The 17,275-nt window shown below is 57.9% G+C and overlaps 1 protein-coding gene across 1 annotated transcript; it reads left to right on the top strand.

Annotated features, from left to right (window-relative positions):
* Positions 1-7,153: 7,153 nt before the first annotated feature.
* Positions 7,154-14,620, top strand: PRSS27 (serine protease 27). Its single transcript, XM_068968415.1, has 5 exons — positions 7,154-7,292; positions 11,643-11,811; positions 12,891-13,162; positions 13,727-13,896; positions 14,327-14,620. The coding sequence occupies exons 1-5, from the start codon at positions 7,154-7,156 to the stop codon at positions 14,618-14,620; spliced, it is 1,044 nt and encodes a 347-aa protein (XP_068824516.1).
* The last annotated feature ends 2,655 nt before the right edge of the window (positions 14,621-17,275 follow it).

The raw sequence follows: 17,275 nt of genomic DNA on the forward strand, positions 1-17,275 counted from the left end.
GAGAAAGCCCCAGCACAGCAACGAAGACTCCGTGCAGCCAAAAATGAATGTAAAAAAAAAGTCTGAAAAATGACAAGTTCTAGGGACCGAATGTGCAGCATGGTAAGTACAGTTAATGATGCTGTATTGTGTACTCAAAATGTGCTAAGAGATTAAATATTAACTGTTCTTACCACAGGCAACACAGTGGTAAAGAATCTGCCTATGACGCCGGAGATGTGGGTTTGATCTCTGGGTCTGGAAGATCCCCTGGAGAAGGAAATGGTAATCCACTCCAGTGTTCTTGCCTGGAAAATTCCATAGACAGAGGAGCCTGGCGGGCTACAGTCTATGGGGTCGCAAAGAGTTGGACACAACAGAGTGACTGAGCATGCACGCACATTCTTACCACACCCCATACCCCCCACACACACCATGGTAACAGGTGATGGATGTGTTAATTAGCTTGAATGTGGTAACCATTTCACAATGTATACATATATCAAATATCACATTGTACGCGTTAAATATGTACAGATTTTATTTGTTAATTATACTTCCATAAAGTGGGGTGAGTCAATAAATAAATACTGTCAAAGAGAAAGAAAGGAGAAACAAACCAGACGGTCTGGCAAAGGTTAATCTGTTTTGCATACTTTGAGAGGTTGGTTATGTAGCAGAGCAAAAGTCTACCCATTCTGTCCTGAGTAGGTTTCCTTGAGGTATCAGAGAAGACAAGTTCAGTTATTTCTCGACTCTGGGGAAACCTTGAGAGGTGTGTGGTAGAGCACGGGTGATGAGACACGCCTGTGTGACACCTGCCTTTGTCCCTCATTAGCGCCTGCCTGGCTCATCCGGTGTGCACTGTTCCCCTCATCAGAATTTCTCCACCTTCATACGTGCTCCGTCGCCCAGTCATTATCCAACTCTTTTGTGACCTCATGGATGGCAGCCCTCCAAGCTCCTCGGTCCGTGGAATTTCTCAGGCAAGAATACTGGAGTAGATGGCCATTTCCTACTCCAGGGAATCTTCCCAACCCAGGGATCAAACCCATGTCTCCTGTGTCTCCCGCCTTGACAGGCAGATTCTTTACCACTGAGCCACCTGGAAAGCCCGAATTTCTCCACAGCCCCTTCAAAGCAGGCTCCTACAGCACCACGCTTGACAGAGGCTATTTTGAAGTGGAGTGATTAGTTGGTGCCAGTTCAGAAGAACAGTTTTGTGGCAATATTTGAGCCCCTGAATATCAAACACTGGGGAAGGGCAGAATGATCTGAAAACTATCACAAGTATTGTGCAAACATATCTTGCATTCAGTTTTTTAGTCAACCCAGGCCTCTTGTGGGGGGTAAATGTCAAGGATCAGATGGGTCAACCATCAATCTTCAAGTGGCTTCTAAAAATGGATGGGCTATTTTATCTGGGTAAGAGTCGGGAATAAATTACAGAGACCCTCATTTGTTTAATTAATTAATTAATGGCTGTGTTGGGTCTTGTCGCTTCGCACAGACATTCTCCAGCTACAGCAAGCAGGGGCTGCTCCTCGTTGTGGTACTTGGGCTTCTGGTTTCGGTGGTTTCCCTTGTTGCAAAGCATAGGCTGTAGGTGAGAGGACTTCAGCCGTTGTGACACACAGACTCAGTGGCTGTGGTCCCTGGGCTTCGTTGCTCTGCAGCATGTGGAAACTTCCTGGACCAGGGCTCAAACCCATGTCCCCTGCACTGGCAGGTGAATTCTTATTCACTGCCACGAGGGAGGTCCCCTTATTTGTTTATTATTTATTTTTGGCTGCACCTCTTTGCTTGTGGTATCTTATTTCCCAGACCAGGGATCAAACTTGAATCCTCTGCATGGGAAGGCAGACGCTTAACCACTAGACCACGAGGGAAGTCACTTCAAAGACTTGTTCCATTGCCTTCTGCTACTGCTACTGCTAAGCTGGAGAAGGCAACGGCACCCCACTCCAGGACTCTTGCCTGGAAAATCCTATGGATGGAGGAGTCTGGTAGGCTGCAGTCCGTGGGGTCGCACAGAGTCGGACACAGAACGTGTCCATTGTCTTCTGGCCTCCATTAGTTATGCTGAGAAGTCAGCAAATTCTACAAACTTGAACTGAAAGGGACAGTTCTTTAGATTCCCAACTTTCTACAGACAAGAAGCAAGTTGGCAGAGAAAACTATTCAGTTATAGACATGAACCGTGTCTTATGGGAAAGCACAGATGATTCAGAGGCTAAGAGTCATGAAGAATGTCTCTCCAGACTCTGGACAATTAAGCACTCCCGCTCCTGAGCAGGAGGGGGCAGCACGTTGCTTAGCGAGATTACAGAAATGCTGTGGACCAGTCCTTGCTGTGAGTGGGTTATCTCTGGTGGTTATACTGTCCCTTCCTCACCCTTGCATGTTGGGTGGGCAGGGTGACCTCTCTGGTTCACAGTTCTTCAGATCAAGAGGAATTATGCCCAAGAAGCCTCGAATGCATGTGAATCTAGTTTAGCTGACAAGACCCTGGACCTCAAGGCTGGCTGATGCCATAATGGGATGGGACTTTAGGGGGTATGGCCAAGTCTTATAGTGTACTATGTTTGTTTCCTTTCTTAATTTTTCCCCCTAAAGTTAATAATCGCCTTTGTTGTTGTTGATTTCCTTTGTACCTACCCACACTTAATGACTCTCCACCAGAGCAATCTCATTAAGGAACATATATCATTTCATTTCCCTCCCTTCTTTTTAATCCCACCTTGATACACCCATTTTCCTTTTTCTGGGATACTTGCTCTCTGGGTAGCACTGTCATCCTGGGATGTCCCTTTAACTACCATCTTGGGATTCCATTTGTCTTTCTCCTGGTTGGGGTTCCCTGTCCTGTGTCTCACGTCTTCCTCTTTCTTGGCTTACATTCTCCAGATGTTTCATCTGATTGAAAAGATAGCGCAATGGCAGAGGGCACGATGATGACACTGTGACAATGTCAGCATTCCTGTCCCCTTTGTCACAGTGTTCGTGCATGAAGACCGCCCTCTCTGCTTGGGGCACAGCTGCCGTTCTGGAATCTCCCTTCACTAGCATCCCACAGACTCCCTTCTCCTTCTTCCGAGTTTGATCTGTTTTCTACAGCCCACATTTGCTGCTTTTTTGGTTTAATTTTTCTTTAGTTAGAGAACATCTGCCCCAACCCCCACCCCTGCCCGTGGCTTCCCAAGAATCGTGCCTGGGGGATAAAATTTTCTGAGACTTTCCATGTTTCAAAATGTCTATTTCACTCTCACACTGGAGTCAGTGTGCTGGTTATTACTTCTTGCTGACCTGTTTCCTTCCCTTCTCCTTTCTGCTAACACACTCTGTGCTGTGGCCACATAGTAGCCATATCACCAGCCTGGGCAAGTTGTGAGACAGTTACTGTCCTTTCCTGGGCTTGTTCACGTTGGATGGGACAGAGGAGGGCTCCAGCCTTCTTCACTCGCATCCCTTGAGGAAGAGACTGGAGTGTGCCTGGTTCCAGGAGTCACCTTGGAGACTGGAGAACCAAGTCACCACCTGGGGGCTAGAAGGAAGGCCATCTGTCCACTGGGTCCTGAAGCTTGTCTCTCTGCTGGAGCATCACAGGAAGGTCCCACGAACTGGCCCACGAACCAGAAGCAGAGGTCCCATGAACACCTGTTGTGCTTCACGAGTGTCAGTTGGCTTCCTGTCATCTCCTTTGGAAAGAAATCCAACTGACTACAGAATCCCTCCTAGATGGTCACTGCTGAACATTCTGCGAACTTTTCTTTCGGAGGTTGCTGCTGTTGTTTTAAACTATAAATTTTCAGTTATTATACTTCCTAAAAATCTTTATACCCATTCTTTTAAAATGTCCCCTTATATCATGAGCATTTTCTACATTTACCCATTCTCCATGAAAGTGTGATTTTTAAAAATTATATTGAAAAGCTGTTTTAGTTACCAATGTCCAAACAAGGTTTTGTTTTGTTTTTGTAGTTCTAAGTGAGCTGACCACTGACATCTTCATGCTTTTTCTGTATTTAAGATTTTCTTCTTAGAATAGACTTTCAGTGATGAATTCACTGAGTCAGAGAGAATAACTATTTTAAAAAGTTGAAGCAAACACTAACAAACTGATTTACAAACGGGCTGGGCCAGTTATGTGCCCACCAGCTGGCACATTGCCCCATAGCCTCGACTAACAGCATTCCACCAAGGCTGAGATAACTCCACTCATCTCCTTGCTGTAGCTTTGATTTGCATTTCTTTAATTACTGAGGCTGAATATTTCTCAGAAAGTCTATTAGCCAAATTGGTTTCCTCTTCCAAGACTTGTCTGTGTCCTTCATTCATTTTGTCTTTAGGGGTCCAGGGTTTGCCTGATCAATTTCTTAAGCACTCTGGACAATAATGTTGTCAGCATTTGGCCACATTTCCTGCAAATATTTTTCCTATTGTTTGCTTTTTAATTTTTTTAAATTTTAAAAACTGTTTTGTTTTTTTTTTTCAGGCTGCACCATGTGGCTTGTGAGTTCACTGTTCCCCAGACAGGGATCAAACACTGACCCTCTGCACTGGGAACACGGAATCTTAACCACTAGACAACTAGGGAAGTCCCTGCTTTTTTATTTTGAAGCCAGCTTTGCTTGTGTTTTTTTTAGTTTTTGGCCACCTCTCTATTATGCTGTCTACTGTGACTTCTTTTTTTTTTGCCACACAGCATGTGGGATATTAGTTCCCAGTGAAAGTGTTAGTCTCTCAGTCATGTCTGACTCTTTGCGACTCCAAGGACTGTCAGTCTCCTCTGTCCATGGAATTCTTCAGGCAAGAATACTGGAGTGCGTAGCCACTATCAAACCCATGCCCCCTGCATTGCAAGCTCTGAGTTTTAACCGCCGGACCCTCGGGGAGGTCCCTACCGTGACTTCTAACATTAGAAAACATGCTCCCTGACGGAGTTGGTAGATAGCCCCCCCCCTTTTTTTTTTAAGGAGGAATTGATAAAACAGAATCAAGTCACTGAATCCTTCTGGATTCCAGTTCTCCTCCTTTGTTTGGTGGAGGGGATGAGAAAGAGGCCTGGCTTCCTGCTCACCCTGCAGCCCCCACCCCAGCTCCCTGCCTGGTGGGGGCGTCACCGGCCCCAGGCCCACAGGTGTCCAGGGGGACACGAGCCGCTTCTCTAGGCACTGGAGTCACTGGGAGCCCAACTTTCCCTGTGTCCCCGCTGTCTGATTACTCCTGACTTTTGTTGCTTGCTTGATTTCAAGGCACAGCCTTCTTAGAATTGGCTTTAAAAAAAAAAAAAAAAAAAGAAGAAGGATGCCCTAGAGGCAGTGTTGGCCCAGAAGAATGTGAGAGGCCTCTGAGATCCAGGGAATCGACCGTTAGGTGCTGGAGAAATGTCGCCATCCTGACCTTCTGAAACTTTCCCGTTTGCGATTAGACATTTTCAGCTTCATTCTGTCTTGCCGAACCCTCCACACCGTTCACCTGGATGTTCCCCGGCACGGGACAGCGCTGGGCCCCCAGCGTGCGCACAGAACACTTGTGCAATGAGCCCCAGTGAGTCTGGGCCCGGCTTCCATACTCCGCCCCTCCCCGGGGAGCACAGGACGCAGCGCCGAGGGGGCCGCGGCGGAGGCGGGGAGAGAGGGGGCGTGTGTGACAGGCCCGAACTGCGGGTGACGCCCCCTTCCCCTCGCAGGGCTGCTGGAGAAGGGAGGGGAGCAGGAGAGGGGCAGGGGCCGGACTGGGAGGAAGGGGACAGCGAGGAGCGGAGGGAGCCCCCCTAGGCCTGGCTCTGCCCGGCCGCCCGGCCATCGGAGGGCAGGACTGCGCGGACCCGGCGCTCCAGAGCCGGGGGTGCGGGGGACGGGGAGGGGGCGGCCGGCCTCGGCCCCCGCGCCTCCCGGGGTGTGCCGCACCCTCTGCGCAGGCCGGGAGGCTGAGGCCGGGCTCTGCCTGTGCTCCAGCGCTCCCCACGCCAGGCTTGGGGTCGGGGGTCTGCCGGACCTGGTCCCCGGCCCTGGCACCAAGCCGAACCCAGACCAGAGCCTCTGACATCAGCCCCGTGCCCCAGATAACTTCCTCCCGGAGCCGCTTCCGCGGCGGCCGCACGTCCCCAACCCGGCCTGCCACGCCCGGGGCAGGAACACGGTATGGTCAACCGGCCCTGCCTTCCCAGAACCAGCTTCCGCCCCGCCCACCCGGCCCTCGGTTCCGGGAAGCCCCCCCCACTGCCCCCACCCTCCGGCTGGGGTAGGAGGGTGCCGCCTGCAGGTGGTCGTGGCCTCCTTGGGAGTCCTGGAACTGCTGGGACCCAGTCCCTGGACGGAGGGCCGCCCAGGGCGCTGATGTCGGTAGGGGACCCCCACTCCGGACTCCTTCCCTGCCCCACTTTGTTCCATAAGCACAGGGGACCTGGACTTTTTTGTGCCCATCCCCCACAAAAGTGTAAAACCCAGTCCTGGACTCTGTTTCATTCACTGATGCGGGGTACATTGTGTGTGTGTATGAGAGAGAGAGAGAGTGAGTGTGCGCACACGCGCACACTCCTGGGTTCAGTCATACCAGACTCTTGGTGACCCTATGGACTGTGTGTGTATGTGTGTGTGCGCGTGTGCGCACATGCCTGTGAGCTCAGTCATGCCCAACTCTTTGTGACCCTATGGACCGTAGCCTGACAGGCTCCTCTGTCCACGGAATTTTCCGGGCAAGAATACGGGAGCGGGTTGCCATTTCCTTCTCCAGGGATCTTCCTTCAGGAATCAAATCGGCAGCTCTGTGTCTCCTGTTTTGGAAGACAGGTTCTTTACCACCAGTGTCACCTGGGAAGTAGATAATCAATACGAATGAATGAACAAATGAAATGAATGAATGAATGAAACAGGGAGGCTCTTATAGGCGGACGGCAGTGAGTTTATGTGGGGCTTGTGGTCAGTTGGGGGATGTGGTCAGCCATGGTAGGGGGTAGAACTCCAGGCCACAAGCCGCCTAAATGGGGCCTATGCACCCTGGCCTCAAACCCTTGGGTGAGGGGTCTGGCCCCTTGGGGTTCAGGGCCAGGTCATGGAGGAACCAGAGTTCTGGGGTGCCTCCTTCCTGTCGAGAGGAACTGGGCTGGCCAGGCTGACAGGTCCAGCAGCATAGCCGAGCTGACACTCATCTGCAGCATATAACCCACTTCATGGAGCCCCGAACGTCGTGCTCGAGCACTCGCAACTCCGGCCACCGCTGTCCCCTGCCCGGCGGGCACTCCAGCCAGGCTGAGACCATGAGGCAGGTGCCAGCCGTGGCTCTGCTCCTGCTGTTGCTGCGGTCCGGTGAGTCCTACAGATCGCAGGAGAGTCCTACAGGTCCTACAGGTCTGTCCTGTTGGCAGCTGTAGCCCAGTCCCCACTCCCTGGCCAGGCTGGGGGCTGCAGCACTGGCCTCCTCTTCTCGCAGGAGGAATGTTCCAGACATCCCACCTGGGGGAGTGAAGTGGGGAAGGCAGCGTGGGTGCAGGCCTGCGAGCGCCCTGAGGCGGTGACCCGGGCAGGATCCACCCCCACCCGCACCCTCACCCCCGTTCCCGCTGCCTCGAGTGAGCAGGGCCAAGTTCTGGGCTTGGCATTCCACTTCCTCTCATTTTGGTCTCTCCAAGGCACAAACACAGGGCTGCCTGGGTGCAGGATCTGAACTCAAGACTGCGGGCCTCTAGCCCAGGGCCAGCGTCCGCAGGGCCAGGAAGAGTGGCCGAGCACTGCCTGAGCCAGTGAGCCACAGAAGGCTGGGGGCGCTCAGCAGGACACGGGGCAGGGGTGCAGGTGGGAGGGGGTGGGGGGCGGCTCCTGCACCCTGGCCCCTCTCCCAGGCCCGAGTGAGGGTGAGCAGGTGTCAGCCAGGGGCCCCACCTGCCAGGCCCCTCCCAGCCGGGCAGGCTGCTCTCTGCTGGAGAAACTCTCCTGCATTCCTGGGCCCGCCTGGCCTGCCCAGCCACCTCCTCACTTCCGTGTCCTCAAGTCACCTCGCAGGGCCCGACTGTCAGCCTGGGCTGCAGCCCTGCCAGGGCTCCAGGCTTCCCACCGGGGAGGAGGCACCTTGGTGGGGAGACCCCAGACTCCTTGGGCTCCACAGGGACCCCCAGGCCTCACCACCCTGCCTTCCTCCCCTGGCACCAGGATAACAGCGTTCTTTGAGGGAGCTCTTCTTTGCCAGCGTGTGTAACCCTGTGATTGCTCCTGGTGGGTGGAGTAATCGAGGTCATTGCCAAAGTGCAAACAGCGGCCTGCACTTGGCTCTCCAACAGCTGACACCAGAGGCCTGAACTCCTTCAGCACCATCCTGGCCTCTCATCTCTGGCTGTTCTCTCCTAAAGCCTTGGGTCTCTCCTGCCTCCACAAGCAACCAGATACAGGAGCAGAAGGGCCCTGGAACCAGAGGAGGGGCCTGACACCCTGCTGGCTTACCCAGCCCTAACAGGACGCCCACCCTGCCCAGCCTAGGTCTCCACATCGTTCTTCCTCAGGCAGTCCTGCTCCCACTGTCCCGCTTATATATTCTCTGGGCTCAGGCTCCCAGGATCTGGGCCCTGCTTCCACAGAGATCCTGAGCTCATGGGTGAGATGAGATGACAATTTCAACCCCAGGGCTAAGTGGGCAGAGCTCTGTGGGGCCAAGTGGGAAGACAGAAAGCTCAGCAAAGGGAGCCAGGCTGCCCAGACAGTACAATCAAGGAGGGCTGCCTGGAGGAGGGGGAGGAATTTCAGTTAGGTTTAGCACTCTGGATTAGGATCTGGATTAGCACTCTCTAGAATCTGGATTTAGACCCAGGAGGAAAGGGGTGCTGTGGACAAACATTCACAGGCAGGAAAAGTGAAGTCAAGGTCGCTTAGTCAGGTCTGATTCTTTGTGACCCCAGGGACTGTAGACTGCCAGGCTCCTCTGTCCGTGGAATTCTCCAGGAAAGAATACTGGAGTGGAGAGCCACTCCCTTCTCCAGGGGATCTTCCCAACCCAGTGCTCAAACCTGGTTCTCCTTCATCACAGATGGATTCTTTACCATCTGAGCCACCAGGGGAGCCTCAGAGGCCAGGGGCTCAGTCCAAACAAGAAGCCGAGGTGCATCAGGCTGGGGTGCAGAAGCCTGCAGAGCCTCAACAGGAGGGTCTGCCAGGCAGGGTGCGAGTGCCCTTGATCCCAGGCGTGGACAGTGGATCCACATACTCATACAAGAGCGGGGATGGCTGTGGGGAGAACTTGGGCAAGGCTCTGGGAAAGTCCCATGGGGAGGGAAAAAGCTGGCCAGGGCGTTTCAGCTTCGTGCAAGAAGCAAGAGCGCAGGGTCTGGGGTTATCAATCTGACTGTGAAGAAGTCTGAGCGCCGAAGAATTAATGCTTTTGAACTGTGGTGTTGGAGAAGACTCTTGAGAGTCCCTTGGACTGCAAAGAGATCCAACCAGTCCATTCTGAAGATCAGCCCTGGGATTTCCTTGGAGGGAATGATGCTGAAGCTGAAACTCCAGTACTTTGGCCACCTCATGCGAAGAGTTGACTCATTGGAAAAGACTCTGATGCTGGGAGGGATTGAGGGCAGGAGGAAAAGGGGACGACAGAGGATGAGACGGCTGGATGGCATCACTGACTCGATGGACATGAGTCTGAGTGAACTCTGGGAGTTGGTGATGGACAGGGAGGCCTGGCATGCTGCGATTCATGGGGTCGCAAAGAGTCAGACACGACTGAGCAACTGAACTGAACTGAAATCAGATTATACTAAGACGGGAGGCTGGAGGGAATGCCCGCCTGGGGCATGTGTGCATTTTTAAAGAGCCCCTTGTTGACACAGTCAGTGTCTGGGCAGATGTCCTGCTGGCCTGGGCAGATGTCCTGCTGGCCTGGCCCCCATGTGTCTGTTGGTGCCTCTACCTGGAAAAGTGACCGGTCCTGCCTGTGCCTGCCTGCTCCTCTTGGCCCATGCTCAGCACCCTCTCCAACTGCTTCACTGTCCGCCCCCCCAGCACTAGGGAGTGTGCCCCTCAGCTGGAAGAATAGGGTCCTGTCAAAACCCACAGGGTCACAGAGGGGTGTGGCTCAGCCCGGCCATTTCCTGCCCGGCTGCAGGGGCCCCTCAGCCGCCTGGGACTGGTTACTGAGAGGGGCTGGGGTGTCGGGGGAGTGTGAAGTGGGGAGAGGCTGTCCTGACCCTCCAAGCTCGGATCAGATCCGCCCCAGTGACCAGATCCACAAGCAGGGCTCTCGTACGGGGTGGGCTACCCGGAGCTGCACTGGTCGAGACTGTCGGCCTGGCTGGGGTCTCTGAGCTGGGGTGGAGGGGCCTGTCAAGGCCAAGAGGCGGGCCCTGTGCCTTGTCCAAAGACTGGGGGACAGTGGTCCCAGGGAGAGGGGTCCACTTCCAAAGAGTGCCCCCCGCCCTCCCCCCACCCACGCTGTCCCTCACACAGGCAGGGGTGCTGGGGCCGCCTGTGAGCTTGCTGGAATGCCCGAGAGAGGGGCTGGCGCCTGGGACTCTGGGATCTTGGGAGGACTGACCCACGACCACCGGCTGGCCTTTCTACTCCCCTGAGATGAGCGAGACCCAAGCAGCTGGGCAGGCGGTTGGACGTGGAGCCTCGCTCACTCTGTCTGGCCCCTTATCCCAGCCAGCCCTAGGTTGGAGGAGGGGATTGGGGGGAGGCCCCACAGCCCCGGGGCGGAAGGCCAGATCCTCAGCAGAGCTTCCAGACGAGGACGAGTGTGGGGTGTGGAGGGAAAGCCCTAGTGGGGTCCCGAAGGAGCCCTCTTGCCCCAAATGGGAGGGTCAAGCCCTGACAGGGTCCCCTCCCTGGCCTCTCTGATTGGTCCTCGTGTGGCAGGGCGCCTGTCTTTCCTTGCAGGTGAGCCCTGGCCCGCAGCCCGGCCTGTGCACACTGTGGGGGTGGGACCTGCGGCTGAAGGCTGCTAGCCTCTCCTGCCAGGTCCCCGGTGGACAGTCCTGTGGAGTCTGCAGGAAGCTGGGTGTGCAGCAGGGGACAGGCCAAGGACCCGCAGAGGACCTTAGAGGTCCAAGCAGAGGACCGCAGCTTGGGTAAAGTTGGCTGATCACCCTCTTTTTTCTCATTTTCAGGAACTCAGGGGGGCGAGGCACTAAACGGTAAGGATTCAAGGCCTTTGGGTAGGGGGACAGGAGTGGGCTTGGCTGAGATCTCCGAGACTGGCCAGGACCCCCATCCCCAGTGAGACCCATAATGAATGGGCCCGGGATGGGAATCCCACAGTGAAGAAAACTGGGGAGCCCATACAGGAGTTTGGGGGTGGAAGGGGAAGGTCTGGGGGCCCATTTGTCAGGCTGGAAAGTGAAGTCACTCAGTCGTGTCTGACTCTTTGCGACCCCATGGACTGTAGCCTACCATGTTCTTCTGTCCATGGGATTTTCCAGGCAAGAGTACTGGAGTGGGCTGCTATTTCCTTCTCCAGAGGATCTTCCCGACCCAGGGATTGAACCTGAGTCTCCCGCATTGTAGGCAGACGCTTCACCGTCTGGCCGGGGGGTGGGGTAAGACCTTTACCCGTGTTATCTCACCCCCACCGCCCAGAAGGTCAGGTGAACAGGATAGGAAGGCTTGAGTGTGGTTTTTGGGGTGGGAATCAGAGCTGGGGGATGGGCGCCCCCCAGCCCCGCCCCGGCTCTGTTCCCCCAGCCTGCGGGCGCCCGCGGATGCTGAACCGGATGGTGGGCGGGCAGAACGCCTTGGAGGGCGAGTGGCCTTGGCAGGTCAGCATTCAACGAAACGGAAGCCACTTCTGCGGGGGCAGCCTCATCACGGACCGGTGGGTCCTCACCGCCGCGCACTGCTTCTCCAAGTGAGTCGGCCGCGCCCGGCACTCCGCTCCCTGCTCTCCGCCGGCGGGCCGGGGGCACAGATCGTGCGACGGAACCTCCCTCTCTCCGCGCGCCTCCCGCAAACGCCGGGCTTCAGCACCGCGGACAGCGCCGGCCCGCGGACAGCGGCCGTGCGGGGCGCCCTGGCCGAGCCCCCACGGCCCGAGAGAGGCTGCGTCTGCGTCATCTGAGCCTTCTTTGCCAGGGCTCCCTTTGGGTCCAGCCTCGGGGCCAGCTTCCAGCAGCAGCCCCTGCTTCCGGGCTCTCGCTGCCCCCAGCCCAGCTGGGCGTGGTCCATTTCCCCCCACCCTCGCCCGGGGGCTCACAGTGAGGTGCTTCCGCCAGACGGGCCGCCCCTGCTGCTGGCTGCAGGGTCCTCCCGTTGCCTGCCTCTCTTCCTCGTCTCCTCCCACACCTCAAATCCAGACACTCCCTTTCTGGTTGGGGCTCTGGGCACAGGTGGACGAGGCAGAACGGCCATTCCTCCTCCTCACGCTGAGGTCACCTGCACTGGCCCTAACCAAAGGGCCAGGCCACCCAACCCTGCTTCCACACCGTGACCTGCCTGGTCCGGGGCCTTCAGGGCTGCCCAGGCATCTCAGCTCTTGCCACGCCACAGCTCTTGCAATTCTAAAACCTCACATCTCGAGTTCAGAAATCCAGGCTCAGAGGGAGCAACTCACTTGCCTCAGGCTGGGCCCTGGTGGGTGATCATCTCCTTCGACCCCCACAGACAGCCTTTCAGGTGGGGACTGTTACTGTCCCCACTTTACAGACAAGGAAACGGAGTCACAGAGAACTTGCTGGGTGACTTGCGCGAGGTGGCTGGGCTGGCCAGGGTGGGGCTGGGAATTTAAAGCTGCTTGGGGCTTACACCCTTTCCCACCTCATCCCGGAGTACACCCCCCTGGAGAGTGCACTCCGGAAAACAAAGTGTAGACTGAGCTGTCAGCACCCTGGGGAGTGGGGAGGAAGTCCGACTCCTCCCTACTTCTCATCCCCTTAACTTCCGCTGACGCCTCCCCGGCCGCCTCACACCAGGTTTCTACTCTCCCACCAGCACCTCTGAAACATCCCTGTACCAGGTTCTGCTGGGGGTGCTGCAGCTGGCGAGGCCAGGGCCACATGCCGTGTATGCCCAGGTGAAGCGGGTCGAGAGCAACCCCCAGTACCAAGGCATGGCCTCTAGCGCCGACGTGGCCCTGGTGGAGCTGGAGGCACCTGTGACCTTCACCAACTACATCCTCCCCGTGTGTGTGCCTGACCCCTCAGTCGTCTTTGAGTCGGGCATGAACTGCTGGGTCACCGGCTGGGGAAGCCCCAGTGAGCAAGGTACTGGGGGCAGGGCGGGGAGAGAAAGGGTGGCGGGCCTAGAGAAGGCAGCCTGGGGGCCACCCTGAACCAACCATCTTCTGTTCAAACTGCCACACGTGTGTTAGTCGCTCAGTCGTGTCCGACTCTCTGTGACCCCATGGACTGTAGCCCACCAGGCCCCTCTGTCCACGGGGTTCTCCAGGCAAGAATACTGGAGTGGGTAGCCATTCCCTTCTTCAGGGGATCTTCCCAACCCGGGGATCGAACCCTCGTCTCCTGCACTGCAGACAGATTCTTTACCGTCTGAGCCACCAGGAAGGTCCACAAGATCCCTGCTCAAATGGGTGGAGTAGGTATGGGAAAGGGGCAGCAGACACAGGAGGAGGGGCCACAGGGAACAGAAAGAGCCCGGCCTGGTGGATGGGAGGTGGGAAGAAGGAACTCTGTCTCACAAAGGCTCCAGCCAGATCTAAAAACACAAGAGAAAAGCAGGTGGGACAGAGCTGCAGTTCTTGAGAACCAGGGCCTGGGGCCCCCGGTGAGACTGTCCCCTGAGCCACACCTGCTGTCTCCCCTCTGTAGACAGCCTGCCCAAACCCCGGACCCTGCAGAAGCTCGCCGTGCCCATCATCGACACGCCCAAGTGCAACCTGCTGTACAGCAAGGATGCGGAGTCCAGCTTCCAGCCCAGAACCATCAAGGACGACATGTTATGTGCAGGCTTCGCTGAGGGCAAGAAGGACGCCTGCAAGGTGGGCACTGGGGTGGGGTGGGCCGAGGCTGAGCCCTGCTCCCTGGGCCCCAGGCGGAAACCAGCCCACCTGGGACAAGGGACAAGGCCCAGGAGGTGGGCCTGCAGGGCCCAGACCAGAGCTATGCATTCAACCAGCTGGGAAAGTAGGTTCCTGGGTTCCGCCTGGGGGAGTCAGTCAGTGGGTCTGCGGTGGGACTCAGGAAGCTACATCTTCAAGATACTTCTCTGAGGTGATTCAGGGTGGGTAGTGTGGCAATGCTAGAGAAATAGGCACCCCAGGCTGGAAAGGAAGGACCGCGGGGGCGGGGGTGTCCTGGGCAGAGATGAGTGAAGGGCGGGAGACAGGCGCAGGCACTGAACCGTGCAGCTGCGGAGCCCGGCTCTTCGGCCTGCTTGCACCAACACAGGCACCTCTGCTTCGGCCGCAGGGAGACTCCGGGGGCCCCCTGGTGTGCCTTGTGGGCCAGGTGTGGCTGCAGGCCGGGGTGATCAGCTGGGGCGAGGGCTGCGCCCGCCGGAACCGCCCAGGTGTCTACATCCGGCTCACCTCCCACCATGACTGGATCCACCGGATCATCCCAGAGCTGCAGTTCCAGCGGGCAGGGCCGGGCGGTGCCCAGAAGCGGGACCCTCGGAGCTGGCAGCCCCTCAGTCGGAACTCCGCATGCTGCCTGGCTGCCCGAGCCGTCCTGGTCCTCGCAGCCCTGCTCGCCTTGCTCTGAGCCTTGCTCGGGCCGGTGGGCAGTGGCCGCCCAGGTCCACGGTGTACATTTGTAAATAGCCCTCCAGTTCCCCCTCCTCTCAAGTTCCCACTTATTTTTATTTATGTTCACTCTCCAATAAAGACCCAACCTCAGGGCCGGCTGCCTGGACGTGGCCCCTCAGGGGCAGGGTGTCTGGTGCTAGGGAGGGGTGTGGGGGCGAAGCTCCACACTGGAAGCTGGATGTCACCCAGCCCCACACGGGCAGCCTCCCCACCCCCCCCACCTGTGTCCTTTTTTGCCAACCTGGTTGTCACCATGTGTCACCAATGGGCACCTGGGGATGGCACTGGGGGCAGCAACTGACACTGGCAGGGGGGCCCAGCAGAGCTCTGGAGGAGGGGGCTCTGCGGGGCATCAGGGAGCAACCCCCACTGTCTGTCAGACTCACCCAACAACGTCCCTTGGTGAGGCTGAGATGCTGTGCGGAGGCAGGGGCTGCTCCTGGCGCCCCAGGGCCCCTTGAACCCCGGCTTCCTTTCCTCCATGCCTCCCTCCCTCCGTGTCAACCACCCCACAGGTGAAACTGAAGTTTTAGGGGTGGGAGGCTGGAGTAGGGGTCCATACCAGCTAGGAGACCGTTTGTCTCCTGTGACCCTGGGCAGCACCTCCACCAGCCTCCCAGGTCAGGTCACAGTGTGGATGGTGAACTCGCCCGAGCATGCGTCAGGCAAGGCTCCACAGCCACCTGGAAGCGTCCAGGGACCCTGCAGACCCAACAGCCCAGCAGGCTGAACCCTCCCAGACCCGGGGATGCAGGGGTGGGCAGGGCCCTCCTGGAGTCCACACGCTGCCGGCCGGGCTTGGATGGTGTCACACAGAAGAGGGAGGCCCAGGCCATGGTGAGGCTCGGAGGTTGGCGGGCCAGGCCCCCAGCAGACAGGCCTGGACAGCTCCCTGGGCCAGGACCGCCTCCTTCCCCCTTGCTCGTTTGGGATTCAGATTGTTTGCCGGAGCAGTTCATGGTTTCTGCGAGGACTCCTGGAGATTCCCTGCCCACAGCCCCCTGGCCCCAATTCTGCTGCCCCTCCCGCCCCTTGTCCCACCAGCCACCCCATCCCACTCCCTCCTGGCCCAGGAATCCAGCAGCCGCAGAGCTGAGGCCCGCAGCTCGCTCCGACCCCTTCACGGCCGTGATGGTGAGGCTGTCCCTGGAGGCAGCCCCGGGTTCTCCGCCTGGCCTGTGTGTCCACAGCAGGCCTGCAGCCAGCCAGTCCACTCCCCGGTGTTGGCCGATTCCCGAAAGGCAGCGGCTTCTTGCCCTGCTCAGTGAACACGAGTGGACGAGAGTCCTGGGAGGCCTGGGCCTTGCACGCTGCACACATGCCCACACAACACACGTGCACCCACGCAGACACACACACCAGTTCACATTCACGTGTACACGCACACACGTGCACACCCATGCACAGAGAAACACACATGCAAGCGCATGCACGGGCCCAGCTGACCTGGCCGGTGCTGGGGGAATGCAGGCCCGGCTGTTTACAGAGCAAACCAGTAAGCACTTAGCAGGCACCTGCTGCGGCCCGACCCTGGGGACGGAGGCAGGAACAAACACCGCGTTCCCGTCCGCTCCGCTCTGCCCAGGCGTGCTTCTGGGGGGCAGGGAGCACTGCCCGGTGGCCCCGGGGAGTGGGCCGTCTGCGAGCTCCTTCTCCAGAGCAGACATGGGCTCCGAGGCCTCGGGGGAAGTGGGGTGGGGCAGCAGGTGCAACGAGGCCTGACGGGGAGGCGGGGGGAAGGCAGGGCTGTGGGCGTCCTGAGTGCAGCCCCAGGGGCTGGGAGCAGGGGCTAGCCTGGGTCCTGGCACCATGGAGAGGCCACCCTGCCCGCGGGAGTAGACTCCAGGTCCTGCCATGGTGGGGTCAGAGGAGGGTAGGGCGGCCCACCTGCCAGCTCCGTGGAGAGAGGCCAGGAGGGGCCATGTGGGGATCAGGGAGCACCAGGCTCCCCTTGGGGGTCCTGCCACCCCGTCTTCGCCTCCCCCTGCCTGCTATCCCAGCTTTCTGGGTGCCCTGGGGCCTCCCTCCTGCCTCCTGCCTCTGCCACGGGGCAGGGGTCTGCTCTGGGTCCAGTGGTTCTAGGGGAGGAGGGGCACAGATGTCAGGACAGCTGAGCACCCTGGGTACCCCCCCCCACCACCACCAGGCTGGGAGGGCGAGACTGCGGTCCTGGGTGGGCCCCAGGGGGTGGCCAGCATGCGACTCCAGGGCAGGTCCCCCATGACCTGGGCTCCCAGACACCGGCCCCACCCAGACCCAGGCAGACACTCAAGGAGGTGGGAGGGGAAGAGACTTTATTGACGCCGTTCACAGTGAGCTCAGAGCTGTGAAGTGTGGGTGGCAGTGTGCCCCCAACTGCCCCACCCCGTCCTGAGGACCCAGCACAGGGGCCCCCGACAGGACCGCCATCTCCTCTTGGCCCTGTGCTCAGACAGGAGACGGGCATGCGCTGCGAGACCAGCTGCTCTGCGGCGTCTCCAAGCACCCGTCGGGCAGAGGGGCCTGGAGGCAGGTCCAGCTTTGCTCTTGACCTCAGGGAGCTGGGAGATGCCAGGTTTAGTCCTTGCAGAAAGCAAACTCCTTGGAGAATCTGAAGTCCTCCCCATGTGCC

The sequence above is a fragment of the Capricornis sumatraensis genome, chromosome 3 (genome assembly GCF_032405125.1).
Source record: "Capricornis sumatraensis isolate serow.1 chromosome 3, serow.2, whole genome shotgun sequence".
In the NCBI taxonomy this organism is placed as follows: Eukaryota; Metazoa; Chordata; class Mammalia; order Artiodactyla; family Bovidae; genus Capricornis; species Capricornis sumatraensis.

Bases quoted from the DNA above. Each gene is read 5' to 3' on its own strand.
- PRSS27 (XM_068968415.1), top strand. From the start codon at position 7,154: ATGGAGCCCCGAACGTCGTGCTCGAGCACTCGCAACTCCGGCCACCGC. The intron at 7,293-11,642 runs AGTCCTACAGAT...CCGGCTCTGTTC, and splicing joins GCTGTTGCTGCGGTCCGGTG to CCCCAGCCTGCGGGCGCCCG. The intron at 13,163-13,726 runs GTACTGGGGGCA...TCCCCTCTGTAG, and splicing joins GGGAAGCCCCAGTGAGCAAG to ACAGCCTGCCCAAACCCCGG.